We start from the raw sequence: 20,426 nt of genomic DNA, 5'->3' as shown, positions 1-20,426 counted from the left end.
CTCTATAGCCTGCCCGCCCGAGCACACAAACTGAAATCTTCTTGTCTGACGTTGGGCTTCTCTATCCACATACTTTTTATGTCCCTCGAGCTTGTGGAGCAAACCTAGCTTTGAGTTAGTACCCTTGTCTGTGGCGCAGCGCATGTCGGCCGGCTATGTTGTGTTGGGGCACACCTTTCTGATTCCTGCCATGCTTGTCAAAGGCAGGCAAGGTCTTCCTTTGGACATCCTCCGGGTGAAGTGACAGCTTACATAATGCGTGCTCCCGTCGTTTTTAGCCGGCAGCGCTAATGAAGGCTTCCCGGGCGCTGAGGCAACAAACAATGCGAGTTGGCTCCTTGTGGCAGCTCGTGCCGACTTGCGCCGGTCTGATGAATGCCTTCGTTTCTGAGCGACTTGAAAGGATGGATGACTTTGCCTGTGGGAAGAAATGGCAGCAGTGGATCAAGAACAGGTGCTGTGGATACCTGCAGAAGCTGAGCGTGTCTGTGTGCGTGTGCATGTGTGCGCGCGTGTGCGCGTGTGTGCGCGTATGTGTGCGTGTGTGTGCGCTCGTGCGTGCTCGTGCGCGCTCGTGCGCGCTCGTGCGCGCTCGTGCGCGCTCGTGCGCGCGTGCAGACATGTCAAGTAAATGTAGTCCTCTTTTGCGAAAAAGTTGCTGACAAAGATACAATGCCTTGCCACCCTGGCCTCACCCACACGTGCATGTTCACACCCACACTTAAATGCATGGGCACAAGCAAAACGCATTTGTGCACACACACATATGTATGTTTTTGGCTGATTCAAAACAAATATGCACTCCAATATAAGCATAATAGTCACAACAACACTCACCCTGGATATTTTTAGTCTTGGACATTTCCAAGACTCAGCTGTGGAGGGGTTCACCCACCAAATATTTGGAAGCAAAATATGAAATACACTGTCATTATCATGTAAAGAAAAGGTATATTAACAATATGGCAAGGACAAGTCAATATTTCTGTTTTCATTTTTCAAACCAAATAATAATCAAATCAAATAATACTGTAGACAGGTAATAAAGACAGTGTCTTTATTTCTTTTTTAGACTGAAACAACAACTTCAACTTTTTTACACATTACCAAAATAAAGTGCTGGAAAAATAGGACCTAGCCCCCTGCTGACCCACTTGTAATTAAGTCTAGAACCCACAGTTTGTAAATGCTGCCTTAGAAGGTCAGGATGCGATGCATCAAAGCACTGGATTCTGCCACCTTATTAATGATACCATCGCTGTCAAGTTCTAGTAATATTTCCTTCTCTGTTGACATCAACAGAAAAGCTAGGCGGTCCTGGCTCTTGGAAGGTCGAAGTCTGTTCTTTACAAATTTCAGTGTCGAGAAGGTCCTTTCACAGGCCACTTGTGTTACAGGCAACGTCAGCAAGAACTTGTATGCTAGACCAATGACATGGTGGGCATCTGTGAGCAAGTTGAAATGAGACAGGATGTGATAGCAGCATATGTGACAGTCATTACAAGAGGAGTAGTGAGTGTTCTTTAACTCCAGGCCCTTCTCAGGATCCTCAGTGTGCACATTCTCTTCTGAAAGTTCAATGTCTGTCCTGACTTTACAACCAGGTGAAGGTGCCATCTTCAGTGTCTCCCACTGATTAGCAAGGCTAGTCAGTTCTGCCTGTAAAGTTGGAATTGTGGCACGCTCATCAAATATGGCCAGGCATTTGCTAAGCTCTCCCAGAGCTGTTTTTGGAAGCCCTTTATCCCTGATGTGAGGAAAGTTTCTTGGGTCCATGCAGGCAAAGTCTGAGCAGAGCACTGCAGAAGCTGCATAACGACAGTGGATGCTCTCTGTGATGGTGTCGAGGATTACATTACTAAAAAATTTAGCCAGGGGCAGTTACAAAGTTTAGAGGAATGTGCATGTAAGAAAGAATAACAAACTACTCTTCAACTTACAAAATCAACTACAACTAAATCTAACAATAAATCAATAGAGGAACAGCCTTATTACATGGCAGCGGCACATATGCACACAACACATGCAAACTGGCATGCATACATGAGCGGGCACACACACAGTTTTTAATGGCACCGTGGGCAGGGCTGAATAAATCTGTAACTTTTCTGCATTTGGCCGCGTCCTCCTCCAGGGCCTTTCTTTTTTGTCCCTCTCTGCACCGCCTTTCTTCTTCTTTTTACCACGTTCGAAGTCCATTATCCTCACTTGCACCGCTCGCTAGCTACACACACCACAGCAGCCGGCACCTGACGTACGTAACACACCCCTTCCTCCACACGCGCTCTGTGTGGTTGATAAGGACTGTGGGGGCAGGTGTTAATTGATATAAACCAATCGTCTTTCCCTCCTCACATGCTCCTGGCCTAAATGGCCTGGCCTGTCTCTCTGATGGGCGCGCCGCCGCACCGGCAGACTTAAAAAACAAAACAAACACAAAAAAAACAGAGACGCAGGCCAGCAGGTCAATCCTAGGCCGGCGCTTCGAGAATACTCCCGGTTCTCCCTATGGTCAGTCCAGGCGTGGACCAAATATGGACTTTTTTATACCGTAATTTCCGGTCTATAAGTTGCGTTTTTTTTTTTCCATAGTTTGGGTGGGGGGGCGACTTATACTCAGGAGCGACTTATATGTGAATTTTTTCGCAAATTTTCAAAATTCAAAAATCCGTGATGTGGTGAAACCGCGATAAACGAACCGCGATGTAGCAAGGGATTACTGTCATTTGACCTGCAAGTGACGTCAGCAGCGCGGCGGTTGTTTACATAAGGACAAAGGATTCTATCACGGGATGACGAAGATGACGAAGGGCCCCAAGTTTGAAGGATTTAATGATTTGGAGTGACACAAGGTTTGAAAAACGTATTTACGTAACGTAGTTATTTGATATATTTTATTTCGTGTAGCAACTTGTATATGTTTTTATCGTTACAGTTCAGTAGTTGTTGGCTCGTTGAACTCTTGTTTTGTTAAATAAAGAGCCGTTTACCAAACCCACGTGTTTCCTGGTACTTTGTTAACGCTACAATATAGTTGTATACTAGATCTGTGCGGCGCGCACGTGGCGTTGTTGACATAAAGGACGAGGAATTTGATCGATGGATTTAATGATTAGGAGTGACACAGATGGTTTGTACTGTTATCCCGTTTATTCTTTCGTTGAACGCTCTAACACTGCCCCCTAGTGACCGAATTTAGGTTAGGTTTCATTCGTTCATTCATTTCCGGTTACTCGACCCCCACTCAGCCACTACGCAGGTCGTACGCAGCTACCAGACAGTGCACATCGTCGCAGCGGGTTCGTGGCTCAGCCTTGGGGTATCTTAGTCTGTAAGTTATACATTCTAGTTGACTTTCTGTATATATGTGTTTATAAAATGTACGCTAACATCCTAAGCTCCATTTGCCTGTGAATGCTACGCTAGTATTGCAAATGTGATTGTTTAGCGCTACTTTTGGCTACAATGCTATGCTAGGTTTACGCATGTGACGGTTAGGTAGGCTAATCGTCTCCATTTAAGTTTATATGTTTTCATTTCTACATCTTCTGTGATTTTGATGTACATTCTACTGATGCACTGTTGTTGTTGTGTGAATTACAGTTTTACAAAAAAGAAATAACTGCCTGTGTGCCAAGTAAAGCAGCTACAAACTACGCGGCCGCAGCATCCTTTTTTCTTCAGTTGTTCGCTATCTGTCTAGCCTTGGCAGACATCACGCCAGCGTGAGGACAGAATAGTAAAAAGACTGTTACCCGGCGGGTTGAACCACAGCAAAAACGACTGTGACCCAGCGAGTTGAAACTCCACAGTAAGAAGACTCTTACAGCATCGGACTGAAACTCCACAGTAAGAAGACTCTTACACAGCGGACTGAAACTCCACAGTAAAAGACTTCATCTACTGATACTAAAACACGCATCCAAACGATACAAGATGGAGCAGCGGAATGAGTTGGTCCAGTCACAAAAGCTCTACGACACCAGATCAATCGCCGTAAGAACGGAGTCTTCAAGGTCCAGCAGGTCCTCAACCAGCTCTGCAGCCACCAAAGCAAGGGCAAGAGCCGAAGCAGCCCTGGTGGAGGCGAAATATGCAGCTCGAGAAGCAGAAATGATGAAAGCAAAGGCTAAAATAGAGGCTGAAGCAGCACAACTGGAGGCCAGTCTGTATGTGCTAAAGACCGAGAGAAGTGCCACAGCAGCGGCAGCTGAAGCAGCAGTCTACGAAGATGCAATGGAAGGCCGCTCTCTCGAAGATCCGACGCAGATCCCTCCGGAGGACAACGCTCAACGCACCAGCGAGTATGTGAAGGCTCACTACGTGACACCGAACGCTCAGCAGCCAGCTCCGTGTCCAAAGCAGCCGCTCAACGCATCGTCGCCAGCACCACGAGCACCGTCGCCAGCACCACCAGCTCCAACCCAGCGGTACCCGCTCACCGACACCGTCACAAACCAGCCTAAGACTCTTGCTAATGATGAAGTTATGTTTGATTATAATACAAATAGATCTGCACATTGTCCTTCAGCTCCAGTGTCTCACACAGCTAGCTTCAGAAATTATCCTTGGGAACCAGCACAAATGACTGATCTTACCAAACATCTCGTTAGAAGAGAACTTGTGAGTTCCGGACTTTTGAAATTTGATGACTGTCCAGAAAACTACTGGGCCTGGAAAACTTCTTTCCAGGATGTGATTAGAGAACTTAATCTAACAGCTAGAGAAGAGATTAATTTGCTTTTAAAGTGGCTTGGCCCCGAATCTTCCACACAAGCCACGCGTATCAGGTCCGCGCATGTTCACAACATTACGGCAGGAGTAGCTATGGTGTGGAAAAGGTTAGATGATACATATGGCTCACCAGAAGTCATTGAGAATGCTCTTTTGTCGAAACTAGAGAACTTCCCTAAAATCTCGAACAAAGACAATCAGCGTCTCAGAGAGTTAGGAGACATTCTTTTAGAGATTCAAGCAGCTAAGTCAGAGGGATATCTTCCTGGTCTATCCTATCTTGACACAGCTAGGGGGGTAAATCCTATTGTCGAGAAGCTTCCTTACGGTCTGCAAGAACGCTGGATATCACTCGGGTCTATGTTCAAAGAAGAACACGGGGTGTGCTTTCCACCATTCACTTACTTTGTAAGTTTCATATCCAGACAAGCAAAAACCCGAAACGATCCAAGCTTTGCGTTCTCATCGAACTGCGCTGCAAGTCAGCCAAAACATGAAAGATATCCAAAACAGTATAACAATCCCAGAACAGTTTCAGTGAAGAAGACAGAAGTAACAGCAAAACCTACGAGTAATAGTGTCAAAGGGAACAAAATAGAGGAGCCAGCAGATCAGTGCCCAATACACAATAAACCACATCCTCTATCAAAATGTCGTGGATTTAGGATCAAACCGTTAGATGAGAGGAAAGCTTATCTAAAAGAGAACTCAATCTGTTTTCGCTGTTGCGCTACCACAAAACATGTAGCCAAAGACTGTAAAATCGCTGTGAAATGCAAAGAATGTGACAGTGACAGACACATCAGTGCGCTACATCCCGGTCCAGCTCCCTGGTCAACTTCTGCTCAAGTAACGGAGCAAGTGCAAGGCGGGGAGTGTGAAAACAGTTTCCCTGAAGTGATCGCAAAATGCACTGAAATCTGTGACAAAGCGCAGGGACTCAGGTCATGTTCTAAAATCTCACTTGTGAATGTGTACCCTGCTGGTCGCCCTGACCAATCTCAGAAAATGTACGTTGTGTTGGATGACCAAAGCAATCGGTCTCTGGCGAAGTCTGAGTTTTTTGAGCTGTTTAATGTCAAATCGGCTCCGTCCACTTATACCTTGAAAACATGTACTGGGGTTAGTGAGGCCACAGGCAGGAAAGCTCACAACTTTGTTGTTTCCTCACTTGATGGTGGCACTCATGTAACTCTTCCACCTCTGCTGGAGTGCGACGCACTGCCAGGTGACCGTAGTGAAATTCCTACGCCTGACGTTGTAGAGTTATTCCCGCATCTCGAACCCATTGCTGGCAAGATACCACCTTTAGAGCCCAGCACACCTATTTTGCTCTTATTGGGGCGAGATGTTTTAAGTGTTCATAAAGTGCGTGAACAGTACAATGGCCCGCACCACTCACCTTATGCCCAACGATTAGACTTGGGGTGGGTTATTGTGGGTGAAATATGTCTAAATGGAGTACACAGACGGACAAAGGTGAACGTGTACAAAACTAACGTCCTACCAAATGGACGGTCTTCTTTTCTTGAGCCTTGCACAAATGCAATGAAGGTGAAAGAGACATTTGTCATGCCAAAACAGAAGACTAATGCTTTCTGTGACATCGAGGCTGCTTCTCTCAGACAGACTGATGCTCTGGGTGTCAATGTCTTTCAAAGAAGTCCTGATGACGACAAACCAGGGTTGTCCATAGAAGACAAAAGGTTCATTGAAATAATGGACAAAGAAATGTACATGGACAATGACAACCACCTTGTGGCGCCTTTGCCTTTTCGTGACCAGCGACCACTTCTTCCCAACAACAGAGGGCAGGCTCTGAAACGCCTCAATGTTCTGAAACGGGCTTTGGATAAAAAACCAGCTATGAGAGAACAGTTCATCGAGTTTATGCAGAGGATATTTGACAATGACCAAGCTGAAAAGGCTCCAGAGTTAACGCCAGGTGAAGAGTGTTGGTACTTACCAATATTTGGTGTGTATCATCCTCAGAAACCGAGCAAGATCCGAGTTGTATTTGACTCGAGCGCCCAGTTTGAGGGTGTCTCACTAAATGATACTCTCCTCAGAGGGCCTGATTTGAACAATACGCTTCTTGGTGTTTTACTGCGCTTCAGAAAGGAACAAGTTGCAGTTACTGTTGATGTAGAACAGATGTTCTATTGCTTTCGAGTGAAGGAATCACACAGAAACTATCTGAGGTTTCTCTGGTTCAAAGACAATGATCCAAACGAAGCCATCACAGAGTTTCGCATGAAAGTCCCAGTTTTTGGGAACAGTCCTTCTCCAGCCATTGCTATCTATGGTCTGAGACGGGCGGCTGAGCTGGGAGAAGAAGAGCATGGATCGAAGACCAAAGCGTTTGTCTTCCGCAATTTCTATGTGGATGATGGACTTGCTTCTGTCTCCAAGGAGAGCGAAGCTGTTGAACTTTTAGAAGATGCAAGACGCATGCTAGCTGAGGCAAACATTAGGCTTCACAAAATCGCGTCTAATGTCGGGCGTGTCATGAATGCATTTCCTCCAGAAGAAAGAGCCACAGATCTTAAAGATTTGGATTTGGATGTGGATCCTCTGCCGCTCCAACGCAGTCTTGGGGTCTGTTGGGATCTAGAACGTGACTGTTTCACCTTTCGAGTTGCAAAGGACACTAAACCTTTCACCCGACGTGGAATACTTTCTGTTGCCAATAGTCTTTATGATCCTCTCGGATTTGCAGCACCTGTGACAATTCAAGGCAAAGCATTGTACAGAGAGTTGACACTTGAACAACAAGATTGGGACGACCCTCTACCATCAGACAAAGAAGCAGAGTGGTTAAAATGGACTGAATCGCTCAGTGTACTAGAAAGTCTACAGATTCAGAGACCCTTTGTTTCCATTACATTATCAGAGACACAAACAAGAGAGCTTTGCATCTTCTCAGATGCTTCGATGATGGCAATAGCAGCTGTTGCTTATCTCAAAGTGTCCGACAGAGGTGGACACTATCAGGTCGGATTTGTCATGGGCAAGTCTAAGCTTGCACCATCTTCTGCTCACACAGTACCTCGCTTGGAACTATGCGCAGCCGTGCTCGCAGTAGAACTGGCTCAGATCATTGTTGGTGAATGTGACATAGAGTTTGACGCAGTAAAGTTTTACACCGACAGTCGAATAGTTCTTGGGTACATTCACAACAGCACTCGCAGATTTTACGTCTATGTGACAAATCGAGTTGCTCAGATTCGTAAATCAACCAAACCTGAGCAGTGGGTTTATGTAGCCACAGACCAAAACCCAGCAGACCATGGCACCAGAGTAGTTCAAGCTTCTCACTTGCAAAACACTACTTGGCTTACTGGTCCACAGTTCTTAGTGCAGTCAGAGACAGAACAAACAGAAACGTTTGCACTTGTGAATCCATCAGAGGATGGGGAACTTCGCCCCCAAGTGACTGCTCTTATAACCAAAGTCAGTAAAAACAAGCTTGGCTCTCACAGGTTTGAGCGCTTCTCAACATGGAAATCCTTGGTCCAAGGAATGAGAACTCTTCTGCAGGTTGCTATGTCAAGATCCAAAGCATCCCAGTCAGACGTCATAAAACCCTCACATCCTAAAGTTGTCATACTCAAATGTGTGCAACAGGAAATCTATCAAGAGGAAATTGAGTTGCTTTCTAAAGGGAAAGATCTCCCTTCAAACAGTCCCATCGGGAAGCTTGACCCCTTTGTTGACGAGGACGGCTTACTAAGAGTTGGGGGACGTTTACAATCTGCTGATCTTTCCGAAGTCGAAAAGCATCCTGTGATAATACCAAATTCTCACCATGTGGCAGTTCTTTTGGTCAGGCATTATCACAATGAGGTAGCCCATCAGGGGCGTCAGTTCACTGAAGGCAGTTTGCGGACTGCAGGGCTGTGGATTGTAGGAGCTAAGAGACTCATATCCACCATTATACACAAATGTGTCTTGTGTCGGAAGTTAAGAGGCCGCTTTGAAGAACAGAAGATGGCTAGTCTTCCTTCTGATAGGCTTACTGTTGACCCACCATTCACTCATGTCGGTCTTGATGTTTTCGGACCTTGGAGTGTCACATCATGTCGCACTAGAGCAAGCAGTGTTGAGAACAAAAGGTGGGCTGTGATGTTTACTTGTCTTTGTACACGAGCTGTTCACATTGAAGTTGTCGAGTCGATGTCTACCTCCAGCTTCATAAACGCTCTTCGCCGCTTCCTGTCAATCAGGGGACCAGTTAGAAACCTGAGATCAGATCAAGGTACTAATTTCATTGGCGCCTGCAATGAGTTGCAAATCAATGTGGATGATCCACAGATAAAGGACTACTTGCAGGAACAAAGCTGCACTTGGACTTTTAACGCTCCACACTCTTCTCATATGGGGGGAGTGTGGGAGAGGATGATAGGTCTCGCTCGCAACATCCTTGACGGCTTGCTTTCAAAGGGCCCAACCACTCGCCTCACTCATGAGGTACTGGTCACTCTTATGGCTGAGGTCGTGGCCATAATGAACGCCAGACCCTTAGTCCCTGTGTCAACCGATCGTGGAGCGCCTGAAGTTCTCTCGCCTGGAATGCTTCTGACTCAGAAGGCCAACCCAGTGTTAGCTCCCCCTGGTAACTTTGAACTCCGGGACCTATACAAGGCCCAGTGGCATCAAGTCCAGGGTCTTGCAGATTGTTTCTGGAAAAGATGGAAACGGGAGTATCTCGCTACCCTGCAGTCTAGGAGGAAGTGGAAGGTAGAGAAACCTAATGTGAAAGAGGGTGACATTGTTTTGTTGAAAGACAATCAAGCCAAACGCAATGAATGGCCACTTGGTACGGTTGTTAAGGCGATTCCTAGCCACGATGGCAGGGTCAGAAAGGTCGAAGTGAAAATCGTACAACACGGTTCCGTCAAAACTTATACCAGACCTATCACAGATGTAATCTTACTCTGTGCTGAAAGTTGAAATAACAATAGTGGTATATTTTTAATATACCAAGCGGGGAGTGTACTGTTATCCCGTTTATTCTTTCGTTGAACGCTCTAACACTGCCCCCTAGTGACCGAATTTAGGTTAGGTTTCATTCGTTCATTCATTTCCGGTTACTCGACCCCCACTCAGCCACTACGCAGGTCGTACGCAGCTACCAGACAGTGCACATCGTCGCAGCGGGTTCGTGGCTCAGCCTTGGGGTATCTTAGTCTGTAAGTTATACATTCTAGTTGACTTTCTGTATATATGTGTTTATAAAATGTACGCTAACATCCTAAGCTCCATTTGCCTGTGAATGCTACGCTAGTATTGCAAATGTGATTGTTTAGCGCTACTTTTGGCTACAATGCTATGCTAGGTTTACGCATGTGACGGTTAGGTAGGCTAATCGTCTCCATTTAAGTTTATATGTTTTCATTTCTACATCTTCTGTGATTTTGATGTACATTCTACTGATGCACTGTTGTTGTTGTGTGAATTACAGTTTTACAAAAAAGAAATAACTGCCTGTGTGCCAAGTAAAGCAGCTACAAACTACGCGGCCGCAGCATCCTTTTTTCTTCAGTTGTTCGCTATCTGTCTAGCCTTGGCAGACATCACGCCAGCGTGAGGACAGAATATGGTTTGATAATATTGTTGTTATATGATAGTTATTTGAAATATACTTTATATATATCGTTATATGGGTCTTTGGAATAATTAGAAATGCAACTTACGAGTCCGACGTCAGCGGCGCATATGTGGCGCATACGCGGCATTGTTTACATAAAGGACGATTGATGGATTTAATGAATTGGAGTGACACAGATGGTTTGATAAACGTGTTATTTATGTAATACTTATTTGAATAACTCTGAATGTTACTCAGGCCCGTTCTCAGCTCCTCGTTTGTGTATATGTCACGTTAGCATACCATATCGTTTAGCCTGTTGTTGCTGGTTCATGTCTGTTCTTGGTGTTGGATTTTGACAAATAAATTTGCCCCAAAAGTGCGACTGTGCATTTTATGGTTGGTGCGATTTATACTCCGGTGCGACTTATAGTCCGAAAATTACGGTAGTTGAAAATGGCTAAATGAGTGCACTGTGCTTCCATCACCAAACAATCCACTGCATAGGGCGCACTCCAATCATAGAACTTGGCTCCATTTCGAAATGGAGCAATTTATTCTCTAAAATGCTGCGGCAGATAACGTGACTGGAGGCGGCCATCTTGAAATGGTGCAGAGGAGATGGATGTTTTGTTTGGCCACCTGTCTTTCTGCCCTCACTACATGTTTTTCCACTTGCACGGCGGGAAAAAGACTCTTAAACGGCAATATCGCGTAACTTTAGCTTTTGAACAAAAACCTTCAACATTCCATTGTGATTTTATTCTTTGATTTTATTCGTTGTTGCCCGCAGTGCTTTGGCTAAACCAGTGCTTCTCAATTATTTTCTGTGAGCCCGCCCCCCCCAGGGAGAAGAAAACATTTTGCGCCACCCTTATTAACATTAAAGAAAACGCAAAATAAATAAAAAAGAAAGATCAATTTACAACAAAGAATAACCTTATTAATAACATTGTTTTTTAGTCTGTAACAGATCAGATTCCAAGTGCATCACTTTGCCTGAAATTAAAAAATAAATTATAATTACTTGACCAACTACCATTTTACGCTGAAAAAAATACAATAAAATAATAATAAACATAAATCATATTAAATAACAGCAATAAATAATATTCAATTCAAAGTAATCAACAACATTAACTCAGGAGCACAATATATAAAACATTTTAACCTACAAAACAAAAATGAATAAAACAATTTGTGCTGTTTTTTAATCAAAGTGAGGCAGCATTCCACGGCTGCAGGTAGTATCAGCTCTTCTGCAATGGTGTGGGTTTTTTTTGCACTGAGCAATATGGTACGCTGCTTTATATGATGCTTACAGTGCTTGCTGATTGACTGGAGTAGGGTTCACAAAACAGGATGATTGTTGGCAATATTCAGCCCGTTTTCGCTGAAAAAAACTCAATCAGCGTGATTGGGGTGCAATGTCTTTAAGTGCCGCCTTAATAGTTTTGGCTTCATACTATCCGCTGCCAACATTTTAAGGCAGAGTAAACACACCAGTCTTTCCTCGTCTCCCACCGTAGCCACACTAAAGTACACTACATACGCTTCGTCATATTTCCTTGTCTTAGCTTTCGGGTGACTCTCATTTCTCTCATCTCCGTCTCTCTCCGCCGTTCTTTTCAACCCTGTTAAATATTTCTCCATGGTGTCCCACTGCACTTTTTATTGCCTGCTCTGTACTGTGTGTGCGTATGTTCCGTGCGCTCAACACTATAGAGCGAATACTCCCTCTGCACACTCTTACAATGATACCACCACTCCTACCTACTACCGTGGATGTGTAATTACCCTTTAGTCTAGTACAGCCAGCAAAATGCATGTTCCCCGGGGTCACCAAATTGCATCGGGGCCGCGCCCCACTATTTGAGAAGGACTGGGCTAAATGTACTTGGCATCCCCAGAGCTACAGAACTTGATCAACCTGAGACACAAAGCTCGCAGAGCGCACGGGTGGACGTACGGTGCATTTAGCTTGGTTTCCAATTCTCTTTCTACTGATGCTCGCAGCGGCTCAGCTGAGAGAGCGAGAACAGTGCAGTGCGTCCCCCTTACGGCCTTTGTGATGTGTCTTTATGACTGGACATCAGTGGCGTCACAATGGACAGCAGCGGAGTGGGAGAGGTGGGGAGAAGTTTCTCCCCTCTGACACCTCAGGAGGGAGACCACTTCTCCTCCTCCTCCTCCTCCTCCTCACTTCTTTACTTTTCCCTACATCCTTTTGACTCAAGTGCAGTTCAAAGAAAATCTGTACTCATGTCTAGCAGTCCGTCTCTCCTCTATTATTTACAAGCAGTTCAGTAGACCCTCCTGCACACCTCCACTACTGCTGCTTGCGTGTGTGCGTGCGCAAGTGCGCACGCGCATGCAGGTTTTTCCTGGCTGCAGCTTGAGTGTCTTCTCTTTAATCTCGATTTTGGGAGAAACTTCTGACAGGTCTCTGCAAATAGAAGGCCCCCGCCCGCCGCACTTCAAGCGGCTCCGAACAAAAAAAGTCACGTTTAAAGAGGCCACTGGCATTTTTCTTTCCCCTCCCCCTTCTCCCACTGGGAGACGCACCACGCTGGACTGGCCTCGCTTATCTGCGCTAGGAGGAGACCACCCAGGAAAGGCGTCACAGAAGGGCGAGATCATACCGGCGCTCACTTGATGCTTTAGTGCGCACATCTCGGTGAAGTTTGTCTGTGTGCGTCAGTTGCTGCACAAGCCGCAGCAACAGGCTTGTTTCAGTCGAGTAGCCGTTGTTTCAAGGCGATCAAGTGGATTTGCTTCTCACCCTTCAGATGGTCTGCAACCTTTCTTCTTCACCTTTTCTCCTTTTTTCTTTCCTGCGATCACTTTCTCTCTCTTCCTCTCTCTGTCTCACTCCCTCTCTTGCTCTCCCTCGCACTCTCTCTCTCTCTCTCTCTCTCTCTCTCTCTCTCTCTCGCTCTCTCTCGCTCTCTCTCGCTCTCTCTCGCTCTCTCTCTCTCTCTCTCTCTCTCTCTCTCTCTCTCTCTCTCTCTCTCTCTCTCTCTCTCTCTCTCTCTCTCTCTCTCTCTCTCTCTCTCTCTCTCTCTCTTGCCAGTTTTCTCTGAGCAAATGAGATCCTCCCACTTTTTGCCGGTCTGTTTTGCAAAGATGTATGGCAGATAAAGGCCACATCACTCTCAGCATCTGGACACAGTTAACCACAATCCTCTACAGACACGAACACACTCACATGAACACTCTGGACTTTCTTGCAAGTGTAAAAAATGAGCGAAACATGCGTTTGTTTGTTTGTTGCAGCACATACGTACGAGCCTGCATGTCAATAAGTGCTCTTTCGTAGAGCAGTGCGTTTTGAAAACGGTTTCCTCTGACGATCGGAACGCCTACAAAAACGAAACCGGCATTCGTTTTTCTGAGCGGTTGGAGAGCTATGGAGACAGACGCAACATATTGAGTAATAGCTATCGTGTTTTCTTCAGATCTTTGGATGTGACGTTTATTGGACTAAATATGATATGTGGGTGTTTTTGCCGTGTACATCATCACTATCTCTTCTGTCTGCCCGCTTTAGCAGCGAAACATTTCCACCGTCTTTGTATGATTCATCAGGGGAACGATTTGGACTCTCGATTAGTCCCTATTATTGTAATGACTTCAACCCTCAGAGATGTTTTTGAAGCGCATAAATACAGAAGCCACATGAAAGAGACAAAACATGACACCAGCAAGGCCCACAAGAAAGTCTCGCTTCCCAGAAGACCTGCAAAATTGCTGTGTCACACTTGCGGGAATCACAAGTGGTTTTATTGCAAAGATGTGGCTGGGGGTCAGGGGAGGGGTTGTTGTTGGCTCGTCACGCTTGCTCATCCTCTTCCGGGACAGCGGGGATCCATGTTGAGTTTACGCTCCCACTGGATACTCTGCGTGCTTTCCAAGTTGATTTATACATATGTCTGGCATCTTCTCATGAAACAGCCGCATGCAGTTGAAAAAGGCCCCATGTACTGAGCAGGGTTGGCAGGGCAGCTGTTGGCCAATCAACATCCCTCATCTTACAAGAAACTTGCTGACTTCAGTCATGTTCAAATTTCGAGGCCGCATCCTCCATGGGGCGAATTTGGAACTTCCCGGGCGGCAGCCTCGAAAGGACTCTTTCGGAGGATGCAGCCTGCCATTTCAGACTAAATATTTCAGACTAAACCAGTCAGGGCGGTTTCTTCAGGCAACTATGCTCAAATGCCTACCTGTTTTTTTTTTTTTATTCTGTTTGCCCTAATGGTCATGAACATACCTCATTGGCCATCATTTTTTTGTTGTTCTAGGGTATGGCTTAAAAGGTAGGCCAATCAGATAGATCATGAGCACCAAGAGTCATCAGTCCTGTTCCTACAGCCCGCCTGATTCTGGTTTAAAACAAAAAACACAATGCTTCTTTGGCGGCGTGCAGCCTGATCTCTTTGTGCGCCACGATTGTTTACAAGCTGTTAAGTCACCTTGTCACGTTTTGGGGGATGGAAAAACCACACCTGAGAGCCACCACCTTTTTTTTTTCAGTTTGAAGGTTTGCATAACAAGGCAACTTTAGGTTTTCAAAAGAATGCCGCCCATGCTGAGACTCATTGGGTAGTAGGAGTTGGTCAAAGTTGGAGCTCTGGAATTCATCCGAAATGGCTGCTTCCAAACTTTATTTAACACAGCATTCACGCTAAAAATCTTTTTGGGTGTCGGCAATGTTTGCAAGCTGTCAGTCACATTTCCCTTGACGTGACATGAAAAATGACGCCCTAAAGCCGCCACTGCCGTTTGTTTGTTTGTTTGTTTGTTTGTTTGTTTGATGTTAAGTTGAAAAGGCTTTGCGTAATAACCGCGCTGCAGTGGTTGAACTGGCGAAACGGGGACTTTTGCACCGCTGCACCTTGTTAACTTTTTGATATGGCATGCGATGCGGTTCGTGACGCTGATCACATGACACATTTTCCCAAAGTAAACAATAGTCATGATAGCAATCAATTATGAAGCGTGAGCACATTGTTTCAGGGAACATTTGAACAGTCTCAACTGCAATCCAAGTAAAGAAATGGAGTGGGTTGAAGTCCCTCGAGATCGTCGGTTTGAGTTGAGGTGTGAGCAATCGATTGGAATATGCCAGTTTCAGAGACAAGTTTAGCTTTCCCTCACATAACAAGCGTGTCGATCCGTCGGCTTGCACTCCCTCTTGTTTTTTTGCAGCCTTTGGTTGACGATAAACAAAATGGAATGACGAAATCGCCGGCAACGTTTGTAGCCATGTGGGCTGCCAATCGGGACGTCTGCAAAGTAGCATTGGGACGACCAACAAACGCTCTGCCGATCTGAAAATGACAGAGCCAAATGCTCCATAGAAATCGCCTGCCGAGCTCCATGTCAGCATGGAAAATGCTGTTGAAATGAGCTCAGGTTGGAAGTCAAGCCTCGACGCTTCGGAGATTTGAAGAGCGTTCCGTGTCGTGCCCCCCGGAGCCCGAAACACACGCCAACGTGGGATTTTTGGTGTCTGGTGGTCATGCCTCTCACCTGGCCCCTGAGCACACCAGAAAAGGACTCACACCTGGCCCGCTCACTCGACTCCCGCAAGGGGAGACGTGCCCCCCCCCCCCCCCCCCCCACACACACACACACTTGTTGCTGTGTGTGTGCCGCACATGTGCACCTTTCACTCTCTGGTTTTCATGCCCAATAATCAAAGACGAAGTGTCCACATGTGCGCTCCAAACATCTGCTTCTGTGTTTCATGCGCGGCATTCTTTCCATACGCACGCACGCACACACACACACACACACACACACACACACACACACACACACACACGCACACAATGCATTCATGACTATCTTCACTCATTGCTTATATTCCCTTCTTGCTTCTCTTGTCAGAATGTTGAAGAGGCAAAGTGATTGAAGCTGCCGCCCCTTTTGGTCAATGTCATCAAGTGAGCCCTTGGAACGAATGCGAGACGCTGCCCCGCTTTTATTTCCTTGCAAATATAAATATAAGTGTTGCATTAATGATGGGCTTGGCCGCGCCTCGAAAATTTGGCTAATCCCCAGTGTGAGAAAGTCTCTACCCTGCTCTTTAAAAGGAGCTAAATGAGGTCAGCTTCGCCGTAATTACTCTCATGACATAATAATTACCCGTCAAGACACAGGGAGCAATTGGCTTTGATCACTTTTTTTGTTGGGGCCTTTCTTTGCCAATCATTATCTTATGAAGCAAATGGAGGACGGTCGCAACCTTGCTGTGCGGAAGCTCATTGAGCCGCAGTGGAGACGCAGACTCTTTCCCATTCCTCCTCCCGTCTTAATACTTTTGCCAATGGCAACTCACTCAAGTGAAGACAAATCCAATTCATGAAAATGCAACATCAAGTGGATGCACTATTATTTGCTTCAGTGAGCCACAGAAAAATGAACGGTGGGCTCGAGTTTGAGACCTTGCGTTTGAGAGCCGTTTTCTCGCTTGAATCTGAATTGTGTTTCGGAAACCATTTGTGCCGTGCTCTCAGTCAAGCGGCCTGCTTGATATTTCGCCCGTGTGGCTTTTACGCTAGCCTCGTCCTACGTCAGTTCCACGTTGCACACACCTGGAGCTGATGTTCCAGCCCGCTGACAAGCGCTGACACTCTTCTGCCTTCAGGCTCTGCAGGAAAAGGTGGAAAGTCTCCAGAGGCGTCTACGCAGCTCAGAGAAGATGCTGCTCAGCAAAGAGCTGAAGAGCCAAGAGAAGGTAATGGGCCGCCCCTCGTCTGGATCTCTTCACGCCGGGGTGACTCAGTCCAGCTTAATGTTGCATCATCCGTCACATCTTTGCCCTTCTATTTAATGTGCCCCCCCACCCCCATTAATTAAAAGCGCTTAGCAGTGACCACCAAACAAGGTCGCCGCAGCACACAAAGGGGTCCACACGGGCCCCGCCAGAGCCCTTTGAGAGCCAAGTGTATGGCCTGCTTGTCGCTCCGAGTGACTCTAGGTTATCTGCACTTTAGACTTGAAGCGGAATTTTTTCAGCAACTGCTGAAGGTGGCCCGTGTCACGTCATTGGTGTGGTTTTTTTTCTAATAGCCTGCCGCATGTCACGTTATTGATGTGTTTTTTTTTTAGTGGCACTAATGGCAACCCACATCAGTTTATAACTTTCTTTTTAATTTGAAAAGTCGACTGACAGCCATAATCTATATATCCATATACATATGTATGCGCGTGTGCAACATTGCATTTGTTTCAAGTTTCTGTACTGAAAGCCTCTTATGGAGTTTTACAATACACAGTCAGGTCGGAAGTTCGATTTGTGTGTCTCCGGTGCTGTACAATGGCAAATTTTTTTAGGTGAAAAATTTCTGACAGCGCGCTCTTTGAATGTGCGGCGCTTGTTTTAAGCTTTGGCACGACTAACATCTGCACCTTAAGATTTTAAATGGGTGCCTGCCCTCAATAAAGTTTGGGAAAACCCACGTCAGTTCCCACACCCTCAGCCAGATCTGAAGCCACTTTTAATCTTCTCCACCCTTTTTTTTTTTTTCTCAAGTCCTTTCAGCAAGACAAGGAATCTTTCAAATCACGGCACGCTCGCGACTCGGTGCAAACTTTGTGAGTGGCGTCATTCTTGATGTGCCGCCTTGTTCCTCACAAGTTTTTTTTTGTCGCTGGTGTCGCAAAAATGTCTTCCTGGCAACAAACGTCTTGATTAGCATACGTCAGCCTTCCCGACGACGAGGTGACAAACTTCACTTGAATGTTCAAAGTGTTGCGGGCTTGTTCCCTTCTGCTGGCAGCTGTCAAAAAGAAAAAAAAAACATGACGTGCGACAGTAGCGACGGGGCCCCGCCATCTGAGGACTATATTTAGATGAAATGTTGTAATTTCTCAATGAGTGAGCGGGGAAAACGCTCATCAGAGCAGTCTTCAAAACAATCTTGATGGGGAACTGCAGCGACGTTTGAAAAAAGGCTAAATCTTCAAGTCGGCCGCTTCGGGGAACGGCTTTTGGATCCAAAGGTTTTGTCACGAAGGATGGCCTCGGTTTTACATGAGCGTCGATTTCAGCGGTCACCGGCCAACGTGACTCGCTGTTTTCAAACTTCTAAATGCTATGCTTCAGAAGCTACTGCTTCATAAGCAGCAACTTATTTTCAATGGGGAATATTGAGATTCAGCCTGCAAGTCAAGGTAGGCAAAAGTATTGGGAGGCTTCCACCCAACAGCAATTTGCCATGGCAGTTCCTCTGTTCATGTCATCCGTCAGACTCGGGCTCCCAAAATCCCTGACTCAGCAAGAGGATTCACGCCGCAGATGCTTTTGTAGCTGCAAGCCTGCGTTTGCGCGCACTGCTTCAAGATGCCAAGCCCGGTCGGCGAGCCTTCCATTCGTGTCGCTTTGAAAGCCCTTCTCGGCTTCTATAATCAGACTCTGGTTTGGTCGGCGTGTAATTTTGCTCAAGACAGACTTCCTCCAGTTCCTCCCCCGGTGGAGACGTCGCCAGCAAACTCGCAGAGTCTCCACTGCGACAATGATGCGTTGTGTAAATGCACCGTGTCATCGAGTTAGCAACGCCAGTAGGGGGTGTTTTGCTGGATTGTGCGGATCCCCCCCCATCTCCCCCGTGGTGACGTGAAGGCGCTCTAACTGGTGAAGCACTCATGAGCAGTGGATGGAGCGGGAATGCCTGCCTGCCTGCTGACCGCACGTGCTCACGTGCGTGTGCGCTCGCGTGGATGCTGCTGCCCGCTCCAGAAAAAGCTGTGCACGGAGTCCGCAGCTCCCTTGGGTTCCGATCGTCACAAGATACGGCCACACTCAACTGTTTTTTGCTCATTCAGATGACCACGGTGTGTCGGGAGTATGAAGAGAAGATGAAAGGTTTGATTCCTGCCGAGCTCCGACAGGAACTGGAGGACACCATCGCCTCACTCAAAGCTCAGGTGGCCACTCTTCGTCCTGGCTTGTTTTGGCGTCAAGCTCTTGTTTACACACCACCCCTCCCAACTCAAACAAAAACTTCACCTTACGTTGATTATGCTTATTCCTGTTGCAGGTCAATTACCTTCAGAGGAGGGCCGACATCCTACAGGAAAGCTCGGACGTATGTTAGTCCATCAGATGTTCAAAAGAATGTCCACCAGTCAGATTTAAGGCGATTTTGAATTTTATTTTTTTTTGCCACTCTTTTTATGCAGGTTGCCGACCCGGTAAGGCGCGGGACAACAGTCCGAGAGGAACGTAGACAGCCAATCAGATGTGAGCATTGATCACACCGCCACATCGCTGTACACTTCATTTTACGCTGGCGGTGTCGGAAAGTTCCTAAGATGCCGCCAGCGCTTGTTTTGACATGACACTCACCAGCCTCAATATTAGCTACGTCTAAAAAAAGATCATATATTTTTATATAAATCTCTTCCACAGAATGTTAATTTCATTTTTCTACGATTGTGTCAAACTCGTTAGAAAGAAGTGGACGTTTATTTTTGTTGTAGTTTCTTTTAACTCGAATTTTTCTTATTCTTCTTTCAATTTTCTTAAGCTGGTATTACTTTTGAGCCTATCACATATCCAAGATTTATCCTTGAGGTCAATACTTATTTGAAATACTTAAATCCTTATTTCATGTCATTTGTTGGAATGTCTCACAATTTCTCTTAATAAAAGACATTCCTTCATTTTCACAATTTTTTTTCCCCTTGCGTAATGTCATTGATTTGATTTTCTCAATTCAGTCTTTGTTGAGACATTTTTTTTTTGGGGGCGCGCGCAATGATATTTTGCCTGGCACTTGCTGAGGTGCTGTAACTTTGCCTTTGCCCTGCGCACATTCCATCCATACTTTGTGTCTTGTAAAAGGTATTTTTCAAAGCACGTAATGGCCATGTTTTTTTCTTCACCTACACCACATGTGCGTGTGTGCGAGAGCCGCTCGACTGTCTCCCAATGAAACTTGACGCCTACCTTTCTTTCTGTGACGCCCTTCTTCATTCAGCTGCCTGCGCAGTGAGTGATGAGAGCAAAAAAAGAAAGAAAGAAGGAATGTCATCTGAGAAAGAGGAATGTAAACGTTAAGGCATTTTTTTTGGAGTGCGACCTGAGCGTGAC

General features: G+C 46.0%; 1 protein-coding gene and 1 long non-coding RNA gene across 11 annotated transcripts in view; both read left to right on the top strand.

The window, feature by feature from the left end:
• The window catches only part of cep112 (centrosomal protein 112), a 51,015-nt gene that overhangs the window by 24,590 nt on the left and 5,999 nt on the right, over positions 1 to 20,426 (top strand). For 7 of the 10 annotated variants that reach the window (XM_088358037.1, XM_088358041.1, XM_088358038.1 and 4 more), the window contains 4 exons: positions 16,977 to 17,066; positions 19,157 to 19,258; positions 19,372 to 19,419; positions 19,514 to 19,574. In XM_088358037.1, coding sequence (XP_088214163.1) covers positions 16,977 to 17,066; positions 19,157 to 19,258; positions 19,372 to 19,419; positions 19,514 to 19,574 — 301 coding nt within the window. Of the gene's footprint in view, positions 1 to 16,976; positions 17,067 to 19,156; positions 19,259 to 19,371; positions 19,424 to 19,513; positions 19,997 to 20,426 lie in introns of those variants that run through there. The other 3 variants (XM_088358042.1, XM_088358043.1, XM_088358040.1) reach the window with 3 other exon arrangements.
• Positions 9,686 to 10,706, top strand: LOC148383197 (uncharacterized). The gene is made up of 2 exons (XR_015853419.1): positions 9,686 to 9,926; positions 10,199 to 10,706. It is a non-coding gene; the product is annotated as an uncharacterized LOC148383197 (long non-coding RNA).

The sequence above is a fragment of the Syngnathus floridae genome, chromosome 17, assembly GCF_059516105.1.
Source record: "Syngnathus floridae isolate MCC-2025c chromosome 17, RoL_Sflo_1.0, whole genome shotgun sequence".
NCBI lineage: Eukaryota > Metazoa > Chordata > Actinopteri > Syngnathiformes > Syngnathidae > Syngnathus > Syngnathus floridae.
This window is presented reverse-complemented; position numbering and strand designations above follow the sequence as displayed.